This window comes from Drosophila sechellia, chromosome 3L (assembly GCF_004382195.2).
Source record: "Drosophila sechellia strain sech25 chromosome 3L, ASM438219v1, whole genome shotgun sequence".
In the NCBI taxonomy this organism is placed as follows: domain Eukaryota; kingdom Metazoa; phylum Arthropoda; class Insecta; order Diptera; family Drosophilidae; genus Drosophila; species Drosophila sechellia.
In genome coordinates this window covers 7,679,634-7,692,598 of record NC_045951.1, presented here as the reverse complement: position 1 = coordinate 7,692,598, position 12,965 = coordinate 7,679,634, and the positions used below count along the sequence as shown (strand labels likewise).

The 12,965-nt window shown below is 39.4% G+C and overlaps 1 protein-coding gene and 1 long non-coding RNA gene across 12 annotated transcripts in view; one reads left to right on the top strand and one right to left on the bottom strand.

Moving 5' to 3' along the window:
- Nucleotides 1-12,965, top strand: part of LOC6604781 (hepatic leukemia factor) — a 52,937-nt gene that overhangs the window by 25,371 nt on the left and 14,601 nt on the right. For 2 of the 11 annotated variants that reach the window (XM_032718527.1, XM_032718525.1), the window contains exon 1: nucleotides 8,978-10,961. The exons of 7 other annotated variants lie outside the window; for them this stretch is intronic. In XM_032718527.1, the coding sequence (XP_032574418.1) occupies nucleotides 9,779-10,961 (1,183 nt within the window). In that variant the 5' untranslated portion in view covers nucleotides 8,978-9,778. Of the gene's footprint in view, nucleotides 1-8,317; nucleotides 10,962-12,965 lie in introns of those variants that run through there. 2 more of the 11 variants (XM_032718528.1, XM_032718526.1) reach the window with 2 other exon arrangements.
- On the bottom strand, nucleotides 6,204-7,777 carry LOC116801067. The gene is made up of 2 exons (XR_004361756.1): nucleotides 7,197-7,777; nucleotides 6,204-6,575 (listed from the first exon to the last, which is right to left on the bottom strand). It is a non-coding gene; the product is annotated as an uncharacterized LOC116801067 (long non-coding RNA).

The following is a 12,965-nucleotide window of genomic DNA, read 5'->3' as shown; positions in this document are numbered from 1 at the left end:
GGGTGTCCACCAAAATGCACAGAGAATTGAATGGGAAGCTACAAAATTATGGAAGTTTTTAAATTTAATGTCTAGACTGCTCGCTGTAGCTTTAATTCAAAAGCTGGAGTGTTTTTCTCAGTGTTGGCCAGGTGAGCAGTGGCAAGGTGTAGAAGACTTGGGTCACAGCTGGCGAACTCATGTGTATGTGGAGGCGCGAACCAGCTCACTTTAGAGCTTCTGGGCGTGCTCAACTATTTCACTGCTGTTTTCTTGGGCGTAGTACCTGGTACTCTATGCCGCAGCTCTAAGCCAAATGCCCCGCCCCCCTGGCCATTGGAGCACATGCTTTTTATTCAATTAACACGCCGAGAAGAGGCGAACTGAGAGACATGCATTAATTTAAGCCAACAACAGCAGCAACAAAACGAGCTGAGGCAGCTGCCAAAAAAAATGGACTTAATTTGTTGAGCAAACAAAGAGAGGATGAAAACATGATGGGCTGGGGGTGGTGCCACAAAGGGGTTAAGTGGATGGGGCTTTTGGGGAGGGCTAAAATCAAATAGCAATCGACATATTTCGTTAATAAGCTGTGCAAATAAGAAAAAACTTTTACTTTTCCTCTGGGCAAGCAATATAATAATGTAAATTGCCATGATGTTAAACCTTGATGTTCGGCATTTGAGGAGAGGAAAAAGTACGAACACTAAATGGGAATAATTAGAATTTGCACTTAAATTAGAAAATTAAATTAAATAAAAATACTAAACTTGGTAAGAATCCTGGCTAAATTCGTGACAAACTGAATTACAGAAAATGTATCTAATGCCTTGAGCACACATCCGGACAGATTGACAAATGCCCGGACATCGACTAAGTGCCAAGTTCTGTGAAAGAGGCAGACTTCTGGCCAAAGTTCTGCTGCCCTCGGCTAAAGTATATCAAACTGTGAGATGCAAACGCATTCGGCAAGTGGCCACTGCATAAAAAAAAGGGAAGACTAAATCGCAAATTGAAAGAGCTGCAAAAAAATGAAAGAAAATTTGCATAAGAGACTGTGAAACGGTTTGCATTTGATGAAAGTCGATTCATGGCTGGTCACAAGGGGCGGAAATGGGCGGTCGGGGGTGTTGCAGTGTGTAAGTAGTGTGTGCCCCACTCAATTCATTGAAAGACAAAAATAAAAACAAAAAAAAAGGAAATACTGACAGACGGAAAACTGCAAACAAAAAACACTTAAAGTAGCAACGAGAACAGCGACAATGTAGGGCCCAGAATAAAAGGGGGTTGCGGAATGATAATAAAAAAAGAAAAAACAAAAGGAAAACTGTGAAATGGAAATACCACCCTCAAGTTGGGTCCTTCGGCATCCTCCCACATTTCCATCAGTCTGCCCGTTGTCGCTTCATCGTTGGCTTCATTAAAATTTGGTTTTCATTTCAATTAAGTTGCGGTTTCGTTGGCCGGAAAATGGGAGGAAAATCAAAGCAATTGTTGGCTTTACGAATAAAAAGATTGGAAAAAAAAATACCAGTGTTTGGCGGAAAGTGTTGGAATCGAGGAGTTCAGCCGATTCTCACTTTGCGTAGGAAATTGCGGTGGGAAAATGCTAAAATACCAATCAGGAATTTTTACTCATTGACCTGTAAATCACATAAGCTACGAATGAACTGAGCCAAATTGACGTTTTAACTAATTTGCTGGCCAATTAATTTTTAGTTAGCTAATTCATTAAACGATTCCTCGTGGATTTATGGCCCAGCAAGCAAATATAAGTATTTCATGAAAAACAACAAGATGCCGATGGCCAAATGGCAAGCCACCCACTCATAGTAAATACAATACACCTGCCCCAAGTTAACGAAAACAAAACTGAAAAATAAAAACTTTAAGGCGTCGAAACTGTCTGATGGATGTGGACGAATATGTTTCAGAATTTTCCGAAATTCCTGCCTTGGCTTGTGGGAAAATGGAATAGAAAATTCAATTTGGCCTTTGATCAAAGATGAAATTGCATTTACCGCGGGCTGGCAGAGCAAGTGGTGCAGATTTATTACTGTGAAATGTTGCATATGGAGAACAGGGCGTATGAGGTATGTGCATTCGTATAATCATCTGCCAAATGGCCACAAAATGCTAGCATGCGAAATGCGAAAATATGTTTGCCCACTTAATGAGCCAACAAAAGTGCTCAACTAAATTTCCCAGCAGCTAAATCAATAAAAAATGTTATTCGCATATATTTTCCTTTCTCTTAAATGGTTTCTCAATTGCCGCTGTTTTGTAGGCTGGTTTTGTAAATTACTTGGAAAAGTGTCAAAAATGCAGTGTAAGATATGTTCGTTTGTGCAGTTTCGAAATGTTTAATTTTCAAATGCATATGAAGAAATTGTCTTGGCATATGCGACAAGTGCATTTAATGTTTCCATTGATTGCTATTTGCCTTAAACATTCTCCGATTTTCTTCTCACTTTTCTTCGTGTTTTCATTTCAACATAGAAATGAACATGGTTATTCTTAATTAAATCGAGTCAGATTTCTTTATAAGTACATAGTTGTAAGCTTAATGCTTTTAATTTAAAATTATACTGTTTTTAATATTAATATAATATATTATAATATTGTAATTATAACTAAAATGTTTTCCATTTTTGTTTTCTTTATAGGTGAGTGAGCTTTATAAATTACTTTAGTTGCTTCTATTGGCAACAAGATTGTAAGTACACTTAAATGTAATTCTACTATTAAATATTAGCAAAATACTATTAAAATTTTAATCGTTTCTAAAAAACAAGGACCTTTAAACAATTTCCTAATCAACATCTTTTTCAATGTCGCTCCAATAAAAGCCGAAGCATTTCGTTTCCACTTTCAACTTTATATGCAAACCGACAGCTTAGTTAATTAACACTCGTCGGCAATTACAAAAAAAAAAATAAAAAATTGCTGAAACAGGAACAACAATAAAGAGCTCAATTAACGCCGCTCATGGGCTAAAATCGTGGGGCAGAGAGGGGTTAAGCGGCAAATGATACGTACATGCAAACAACATTTTTACTAGTTCGAAGTAGTTTTCATGTGAACGACAATTTGAAAAGCCGGTTGCATCATTTCTGACAACAAAGGGTAAATTTCCATTACGAGCTTAGTGAGAGCGAAACGCAGGAAACTGTCATTGGAGTTAGTTTTTCCACAAAAAACGAAAATTCATTGGGCAAAGTATTGAAATGTATATTTAAATATGAAAATTGTATTTTTAGGTATTGGCCAGACTACGTTGAGTTTTGGAAACGCGCGTGGAGAATGCCTTTGATTTTATTTTGGGTTTAAGCAATGTTTTACACATTTAGAACTGTCACAAGACAAAGTGTCTAGAAATTCTTTTGAGCACAAAAACTAAATGAAATGGAAACTAAATACGTGAATAAATATAAATGTGTGGGTGTATATGTAGCAAAAGTCTTGTTTTTAGTAAAATTATTACATTTTGAGAATTGAAGCAGCTGCTTTAATTTTTTCCACAGGCCACAGTTCCAAATATTGTTCCAAATTCAATTTCATGTTTTGGTCATACAGCGCCATCTATCGCCGGCAACGAACAATTGTCAACCATTGACATTTTCTGAATGAAAAAAAAAAACTATAAATAAATGAAGGCGAGCGCAACATTTTTTAGGCACAAAAAAGCAATTTGAATTCACGCTACCGAAAAAATGTTTTCACTCCAATTCTTTTAGCTTTGTGGTGACTTTTTTTTGGGTGGATGTTCTTAATGCCAACTATTCTGTTAGTTTTTATACTAATTGGTCTTATTAACGAGTTCATCAGACAATAAATTATTAATTACCGCATACATGGTAGAATTCATTTTGCCCTTGTATTAAAAATACTGTAATTTTGGTTATTTATGCAAATACGGTTATGTTTTTTTGCGTTTCATATTATATACGATTTGAGAGATATTTTAGTTCCTTAACCAACTGAAATTAAATATTATGTTCTAAACGTATTTTTATTATTTAAAATAAAGAAATATTAGTTCAATGTTTATAGATCTAACGCTATAATAGAGCTTTCAGCGACATTATTTTTAACTCATAAATGTACCTATCTGTCCCATTGTAAAAGCTTAAGCGCCGCCTGGCGGCTGCTTTAGTGCAACTGAAACGGAAAGCTGGGCGAAGCTTTCGCTCTCTTCTTTGCGCCAGAGAGCGCATACCGTTTGTGTTTTGCTGAAGGCAGCTTGTCTGGCAGCTTCCCCTGCCGCCCACCACCCACCGCCTAACCATTTCCGCCCATCCACCCATCCGCCCCCTCAGCGGATTGGAACATCGGAACTCATCAACGAGCAAAAGACCGTTGGCTGAAACACGTGCGCATAGTCTTCCTGCTAAGATTCCTTTGGATATCGCGCATACGATTAATTAGAATTTTTACCACCTTAGCCTACGACAACAATCGAAATCGAAATCAAATTTCCGTGCTTGCTGACGTCCTCATTGCTTGTTGTTTTGCTGCCTTAACCGCCCCCTTTTCGGCAGCGAGGTCACATGTTTCGCCAGGCGACGACGTCAGCTGCGTGTGCTATTTCTTCACTTCACTTCTTGGGCTACTCGAATTTCCAGTCCAAAGTGCTGGGTGATAAGGCCAAAAAGGGTGGGAGGGGGGTGGCAATCCCCAACCTTCCCGATTAAATGAATTTCCGACTGCTGAACTTTAACTTCGCACCTGATTCCGTTGCTGAAAAGTGTCTGCTTGTTGATATGAAATTTATGTTTATTGTCTGGTCAGCGGCCAGGCAAACCAACCTGTTGGCCAAGTTTCTCACTGATAAGCCGCCCGCAATAAAATTTTTATTTCCCGTTAACTTGTTCTATAAAACCGTACAAAATTGACGGTGCTTTCGTAGATATGGCGCGCATGTTTGGTATTAACATTTTTGGCCAATGAATGAAAGTTTTGAAAAAACTACGGAGATTGGATTATGGAGTATGGCATGTTTGAGGCCTTGAATGAGTTCATATCTCCCGGGAGTCACAAAATATATACATAAAAAATGATAAAACAATCAAATTTTTTATTTAACAGATTCATCTATACTTAAGGGCATTGTTTCTTTTTAATTAATTTTAAGTGGCCTTTTAATTACTCACATAGTTTTTAATTATACATATGAAGTACTATTTGTTTTTAATTGTTGCTGAGCCAAAGTTCAGGAAACCGTGTATATTATATTTTAGGGAATTTCAGTCGTTTATTAATATTGATTTATGTCTAAGTTAGTTCGTCTAACTAACAATATATATATATATTAAATGTAGCTGCACAATCTGGGTCAATTGGTTGCAGGCTCTAAATAACCCAGTCGTGCTATCGTAAAAACGTTTACACATTTCAGCATTTCTAAATAATTATTTAGCAAAATGTTAATTTACGACCTGCTGCACCAAACACGTGTATAATGACTCCAACGTCGCCATGCCAGACTCGTAAACCCCGCTCGCCAGCGGATCCATTATAATACCTCTATATGGAACCAGAACCCAGACGGTTTCCATGCAAACACGCCAAATCACCGTGTGTTTAAAGAAGGTTTGATTTGCTGCCTGCTCTGTGTGTTAGTGGCTCAATTTGCGGCGACATTTGTTCAAAATAATGCTTAAAAACTTGAGGGGTTCTTAAGTTTTATATCAATAAAAAAAAAAAATTTTTTTTTATTTTTATTCTGAAAAAAGAGCAAAAATTATTTTGTTTACTTTCTGATTGCTGCTCCGCTTCCGATATTTATTCTGCACAATTTGCTTTATTTGCAGTCTGTTTTTTGCCCCTCTACTTGTATTATTTGTTCTTCGGATGCAAAATAGTGCCGTGCTAGTGTGTGTGACTCATTGATTCGATGTGTGTATGTGTGTGTGTGTGCGATGCTTTAAATTGCTATTTATAAACCAGCAAGAGCTGCGTCTTCGACTCAGTTGGCTTTTGCTTAGCAATTTCTGGCGCTCTCCGAGGGCTCATTCATCCGTCGTAGCGCCACGGCGTATCTATGTGAGTGCGCTGCACTGGTGTGTGTGTGTGTGAGGGTGTTTTTGATTGCACCAAGTGTGAGTGAGGCAGTAGCCCAATCACACAGATACACACACTGGCAAGGGGAGACCGCCGGTGCACGTGGTAGCGAAACGTGATAATACGAAATACAACAACTGACAACAAAACAAACAGAAAACCTGACAACGCCGCTGTCGCTGCCTCTGCTGTCGTCGCGGTCGACGCCGTTCTCTGCCCATGTTGACGTTGGCAGATTTTCCCGGATTGGTTCCCTATTCTCGGCTTCACTGGCATATAGGCCTGGCCAATAGCGAGGCTCTGCCGCACATCCTTCTGTTATTGGATCCCGACGGCAACTTCGTTTTTTCCATTTCCCGAAGCTTCAGATGACTTGTTGCTTTCGCGGTTCCAAAAATAGTCACTGGCTGCACGGGGCGTATACTCGATATTCCCTGAATTGACCCGCCTGGGTAAAACAGGTGACTGAAGTTCGCTCCAGCACATGGTCCATGGTTATGCCAATTGATGGGTTTTCAGGGTTGACTGGGTTTCTCAAATACAAAAAAAAAAGAGTTTTGTTTAACCAAAGAATAGCACAAGGCTAAAAAAAGGGGGTGGAAAAATTGACAGGGTATTCGTGGAATTCTTTAGAATTGGTTTTACACAAGATGGAACCTTACAAATTTAATAAGTCTTTATAAGAGTATGGGCTTGGTATTAATTGCCGTCCTAAATTTAATATTTAAATAATAAAAATTTCTTAATTAACACAAGTATTTGTGTTTCAGTATCTCTGTAATTGTATCATAAATGTGATTTTATAATTTATTCCAAATTGTTTACAGCTCTGATTCATAGTTATAAAATCTTCGATGATCACTGGGTTAGTAGAAGGTATTATACAAAACTTCTAAGAAAATTTGCCGGACCTATGCCAACAGAGAACAATTATTATAATTATTTAAGCTTGATTAAGCCCTCGAATAGTTTGAATACTTTTTGAAATTTCCAAGAGAAACGGCGACCTACGCCAATAGTTTAGCGCCGTCGATAGAATGCAGATTAAGTATACGCTCCGTTGCAGCTACTACGTCGTTTCATTGGGTTTTCGCCCAGAGTGTGAAGCACCCAGCTCCAGAACCCCACCACCCTGCCCCACTAGATCTACTTACTGGGAATGACGCAGCGGTAAATAGTTGGTGGCACAGAGGCAATCCCTTGAAGCACATTACGCATACGTCACGTGTTGCAGACGCACCAGTGCCGAATTAACCGAATATTGGCACGGCAAGTGGCCAATCGGCCACGCACTCCAGCTGATGTGTATGGTCTAGTGGCCATAGGTACACCCGTTACACGGGGGACAGACATAGCGCTCTATTGCGAATCGACTGGAAACTTTTCAGTTGCATTCGTATCTCTATTTGTCACCCTATCGGTACGTGTATTTGTATCTTTGAGTGCGCTTGTCGTTCAACGTGCACTCTCTTTCTCTCTTTCGCTCTCTCTCAATTGATTTGCGGATGTGTGTGTGCCCGGTGTGTCCGCAACACGTGCTTAGAACTGTGCTAGACAGCGGGCTTTGGGTCATATTGAAATCCGCGTGACTTGGCCGCAGCAGCGCTGCCTCAGCGGGCGTCGCTGTCCCAGTCCCCCGAGTATATACAAATAAATATAGCTATGTCCAGGATAATAGCAATCACATAAGAGCAAAAAAAAAAAAATGTTTTTAAAAAATAAATTTTGTAACTAGAATATTATAAGATATTTTGAAATAACTAACATAAAACTATGTTGTTTAAAATAAAATTATTGATAAGATCTTGATGTTAATAGATTTAGGAAAACAACCTAAGTTAAGTCCTAAATGAAATATAATTAATAATAGATCTGATACTAAATCTGAGCCGAAGTACTCGACACTGTTGAATATCTACCAAGAACGTCACTAAAAATACCTGTGGAATTTGAATCAATTAATATAGTAGCAATGCTAATAATTTTCCCAATGCTGTATGTAAAAATATTTGTTGTACATATACAAATATTTTGCGCTACCAACATTTGATAAAAAAAGCCAGTAAAACAATTATCAAAGTAGGAGAGGGGGAACTGTTTTCGGACCTCCGCCCTTTACGTAAGCTGACTTACTTGCAGAAAATTGCAATTTTTAGCTGGCTGAGAGAGCGGTAGCGGCGACTGCGACGTCGACTGCAGCGGCGACTGCAGCGGCGGCGGCAGAGGAAAACCAGAGACGGACATTGAGACCGAGGAAATTACTCGGCCGGCATTCTGTCGCATCGCGTTCTCATGTGAAAATCGTCGCAGCTCGTTCCGTGTTTTCGCCACTCGAGCGGGAAAATCAAAAATATTTCTACGCTCAACAAAATAAATTAATTGAAATTGATTTTTCAAGCAACAGAAATATAAATAGTTCTAGAAGAACTATAAATCGAGGAAGTCAATTTTTGTTTTATCAAATTTCAAGTGCAATCCATTGTGAAATCAATCTAAAGTGTGTGTGTGTGTCATTCGAATAATTACTATTATTAAAAAGGAAATAAATACGCAGAAAGAGAGAGAGAGATCGAACGAGGCAGAGTGAAAGAGAGAGAAACAAAAAGCGAGAGATCCGGAGATCTCTCGAGAATCTTTAAACAACAGCGCTAAAGTTACGGATCTAATTTCATACAGTTTAATTTATTTTTAATTTTTCTACAAAACAACAAACTCCAGAAAGAAAAATACGAACCAGCTAAACTCAAAGCAAAAAACGATCTCATATCCAAGCAGCAACAAATTCTGAGAATAAGAAAAGGTATTCAACAAAAGGCCGAGAGGAATAAGAGTTATTCATCAAAGAAAAGGATAATTCAATTGATTTGGCAAATAATAATTGATTTATATATAGAAAATATTCCAAAATTTACGTTGAAATAATGTTTTAAATAACATTTGAAGCCTTTGACTCGATTGATTTGATATACAGTTTAATTGGCAAGTAATTATTAGTTTGTCTCGTTTTAAAATAAATGACTGTGAATGTTTTTATTGCAAAAATTCCATAAAGAACACGGAAAGCCTTTGTACCTATTGATTCCACTTTAAGATTTCTATAGCGTCACGAAAATCTTATTATACAAAATTGATTGAACTAAAAGAAAGCGCAAACTATACAACTATACAATGCCTTTTCTTATTCCTTATCATCATGATCATCAATAAAAACTAATGGAAAACTAAATAAAAGTCATACAAAAATAGACGAAAACAAAGTGCATTCCCTGACCACACGAAAACAAGCGCATTCATTATCAGTTGCTATCAAAATCGCTTCCCCATACTCAATACTCACTACTAGAACTGAAAAACTGAATCACTCCCAACATTTTTAACCCACTATCACCTGTTCATTAGCAACAACGAATTGGCTATCAATTGACTGGCAAATAAAAAGCACCAACATACCAAAGTGCTCAACACTAATCTGGGTTTTTCAAAAACAAAAGCACAATATTTTCAGATAACACAGACAAGCGTTTATGCTAAAAACAAAAAAACTAAAGTAAACCCAAGTATAAAGACAATGCGCACAACTTTCGGCCGTGGCCCAAAGTTTATACTGCTGACCAACAAATTCAACCACGTTCAGCACAAGGAGGTGATCACCTAGGATCATCAGAAAACAGTGATTAACCGTAACCAGTGAAGGATAACCCAGTGAATACCGAACCCAGTTGTTGAACCAGTGATCATGTCGTCGGATACGAACTCGTGTACTAGTTTCTTTGCCCAGGAGCACGCGAATGCCACACTGTCGCAGTACTTCCAGCAGCTCAACTCGCAAGTTGCTGCTGCAGCGGCGAGCAATAGCGGTGGCAACAGCAGCAGCAACAACAACAACAACAGCAGTGGCAACAACAGCAGCAGCGGCAACAGCGACAGCGGAAATGATGGCAGCATGACAGGATCCTCGGGAACCATGGACAACCATCGCAGCAGTGTTAGCAGCAATGATTCGGGCAAGAGTAGCGCCACAGGAGGCGGCGGGGCAGGTGCCACCAGCAACAATGGCGTGAATGCATGGGCCTTGCAGCAGCAGCAACAAACCGCCGCCCTGCACCATCAGCAACAGCAGCAGCAGCAGCATCAACAGCAGCAACACCAACAGCACCTACAGCAACACCATCAAGCGCACCATCAGCATGTCCTGCAGCAGCAGCAGCAGCAACAGCAGCACTCCCAGCATCAGCATCAGCAGCAACATCACGGCCACCCGCTGCATCCGCATCATACACACCAGCAGCAGCAACAACAGCAGCAGCAGCAGCCGCCGCAACACCACCAGCAGCAGCAACAGCAGCACGCACAGCAGCAGCAACAGCATCATGCCGCCCAGCTGGCCCATACACTCTCCTCGGCCGCCGTTGCTGCTGCAGCCGGGAATACCGGTGGCAACACCAACCCCCACTCCATTTTCGGCACCGGCAACTTCCACTACAAGACGAACAACTCGTGGACGCTGCCCACGCTGACGTACCAGAGGATATACCAGGAGAATCCCCACTACCAGCGCAACTCCTTCATGGATCCGCAGAGCAATGCCGCTGCAGCTGCAGCAGCTGCTGCTGCCAGTTGCAATGCTGCCGCTGTTGCGGCAGCCGCTGCAGTTGCAAGTGGCAACCAGGGATCGAATGGAAATGCCAGTGGCAATGGTAATGCTGTTGTGGCGGCAACTGGTAATGGAAACGGTGGAAATCCCAGCCAGAATAGCAACAACAATAACGGCAACAACAGTGGCAATAGCAACAATAACAGCAACAACAATGTGTCCTCCGTGCAACATGTGGCAAATGCCGTCGCAGCGGCTGTGATCGCCAACGAGCATCACAACCATTTGAACAGCTTGAAAGCGCGATTTCAGCCAGCCAGCTCAGGTGAGGTGAAAAACTTGAGGAAAATATATATTGGATGTATAGTAATGACCTTAAATGGTTTGTTAACTACAGAAAAATAGAAAAGTACTACTTAACAGCCGTACTTTGCATTCGTATATATATGAACAAATATATATCTTTCTATCGCTTAGATACTCGACTTTTCTTGGTTGTCTTAAACATTAGTTGTAAATAGTTGTCTGAATAACTAATTGGTTTTGAGAACACAAAAAGTACACTTAAAGGGAAGAAACCGAAAACAACTGATAAAGTGTATGACTAGTTCGGAGGATTTCCATTCCATATTCGCCCAGGCTGCATTAGAAAATGAGTGTTCCGTTAGGAAGTCTGGATATATACTCTTACATACATGTATGTATGTCTGGTAACCCAGTGCGATATGTCTGTAGAACGTCTATCTGCATCCCGGCCACTGGGACTGATATCATCCGACGTCAGCGGCCGAGAACTTTGCGCATTGCGAGCTTGTAAAGCGCAAAAGTCAAGAAAGCTTGCCGCGCACACGTGAGCTCAGCTGGACTATATAGTATAGTTTATATACATATAAAAATATAGCCCGTATATACTATACTCACTGACGTCGCCGACGGTTCGAATTGAATAGGAAATGGAATTCGAAATATAGATACATTTGCAAATGTATCTTTGTATCGAGGAATCTCCAAGTATATTGGCTTGCTGCCTACCACAAGGGCTATTTCATTATTTTCACCAATTTCCTTCGTGTTACAGATAACAATTTATTTTATTTATTTTTCGACCTACGCCAAATTGCATTGCCAGTGAATTAACTAAATTTAGTTGGTATATAGCGCAGTATTGTTAACTGGCTGTTTACAAAAACACCTATATCTTATCAGTTGATGACTCTCTTAGTAGCTGGCCCATAGGAATTCTCATTATGCATGGTAATTAGAACTGGAAAATTACTTTATATGCCGTTAAATTTTCCATTTAATAATCATGAAACCGATCCACATGCCTGGCATTTAGTTGGCTGGCCTAAAAGGGTTTCAATTCAAACAGTTTTGTGTGTTTTATGTGTTTTTTTGGCACATCCTTTCACCTTTTTTGATCTACTTTGTCAATGCATTTGGCACAAATCCTTTCAAAAATCGCGGCTTAGCTGCCACCAATTTTCAACGGGTTTTCCGTTTCCCTTTTTTTTTTTTTTAACTGACCTCAGTTGGTCAACGTTGAGGAAATACATTTGGTTTGATTAGATTTCGGAATTAGGCTGATGAGATTTTTATGACTGACGATATGGAAATGCATATGGCAAATGAGATGTGTGGGTGCTCTATCATCTCTGCCTCTCGATTGTTTGTTGTATTTTGCTGGGGGTTGGTGAAAATTTTCGCTATTGAATATACTGGAAATGACCTTTTAAGGCGGCATGTATAATAATTTGTATGAATTTCGTTTTAATGTGTGGGAAGTGTGGGGAAAGCTAAAATGGATAAATGTCAGTTGGCTCTGTGGGTGGTCACCCCTTACCCCATGCATGAGAAATTTCCGCCACCCTTGACAATACCAAATATCTACTCACTATTAGAAAAATGCAGTTTTGCTTTATTTTGACTTATTGTTAAAAAAAAAACCTTGTTCTAATTAAATTTTCACTCTCTTTTATTTACAGGTAAGCATCGAAACTCAATATTTTCGACTGTTATTGATATTTTTGTCAGTACAAGTAATTTTGTGGTTTGCTAAAACTGTTAATGGTAAGCTTTTGTCTTGTTTCATTTACTAACGATCATTATCTAAAGGGAATATTAAAAAGAAGATCAAAAGAAAAACCTTAAACCTTTTAAAAAACATTTTGTATCCAAACATTTTTTTTGAAATTCTTTTCAAAAATATCCAACTCGAGCTTAGAAAATATCACTCAATTAGAAGAGCGAAAAGCTTTTTTTGCGATTGACTCAAAACAAAGCTGCTGCTTTCGTCGGCAGCGGAAAATCTGCTTCCGCATGACGTCGG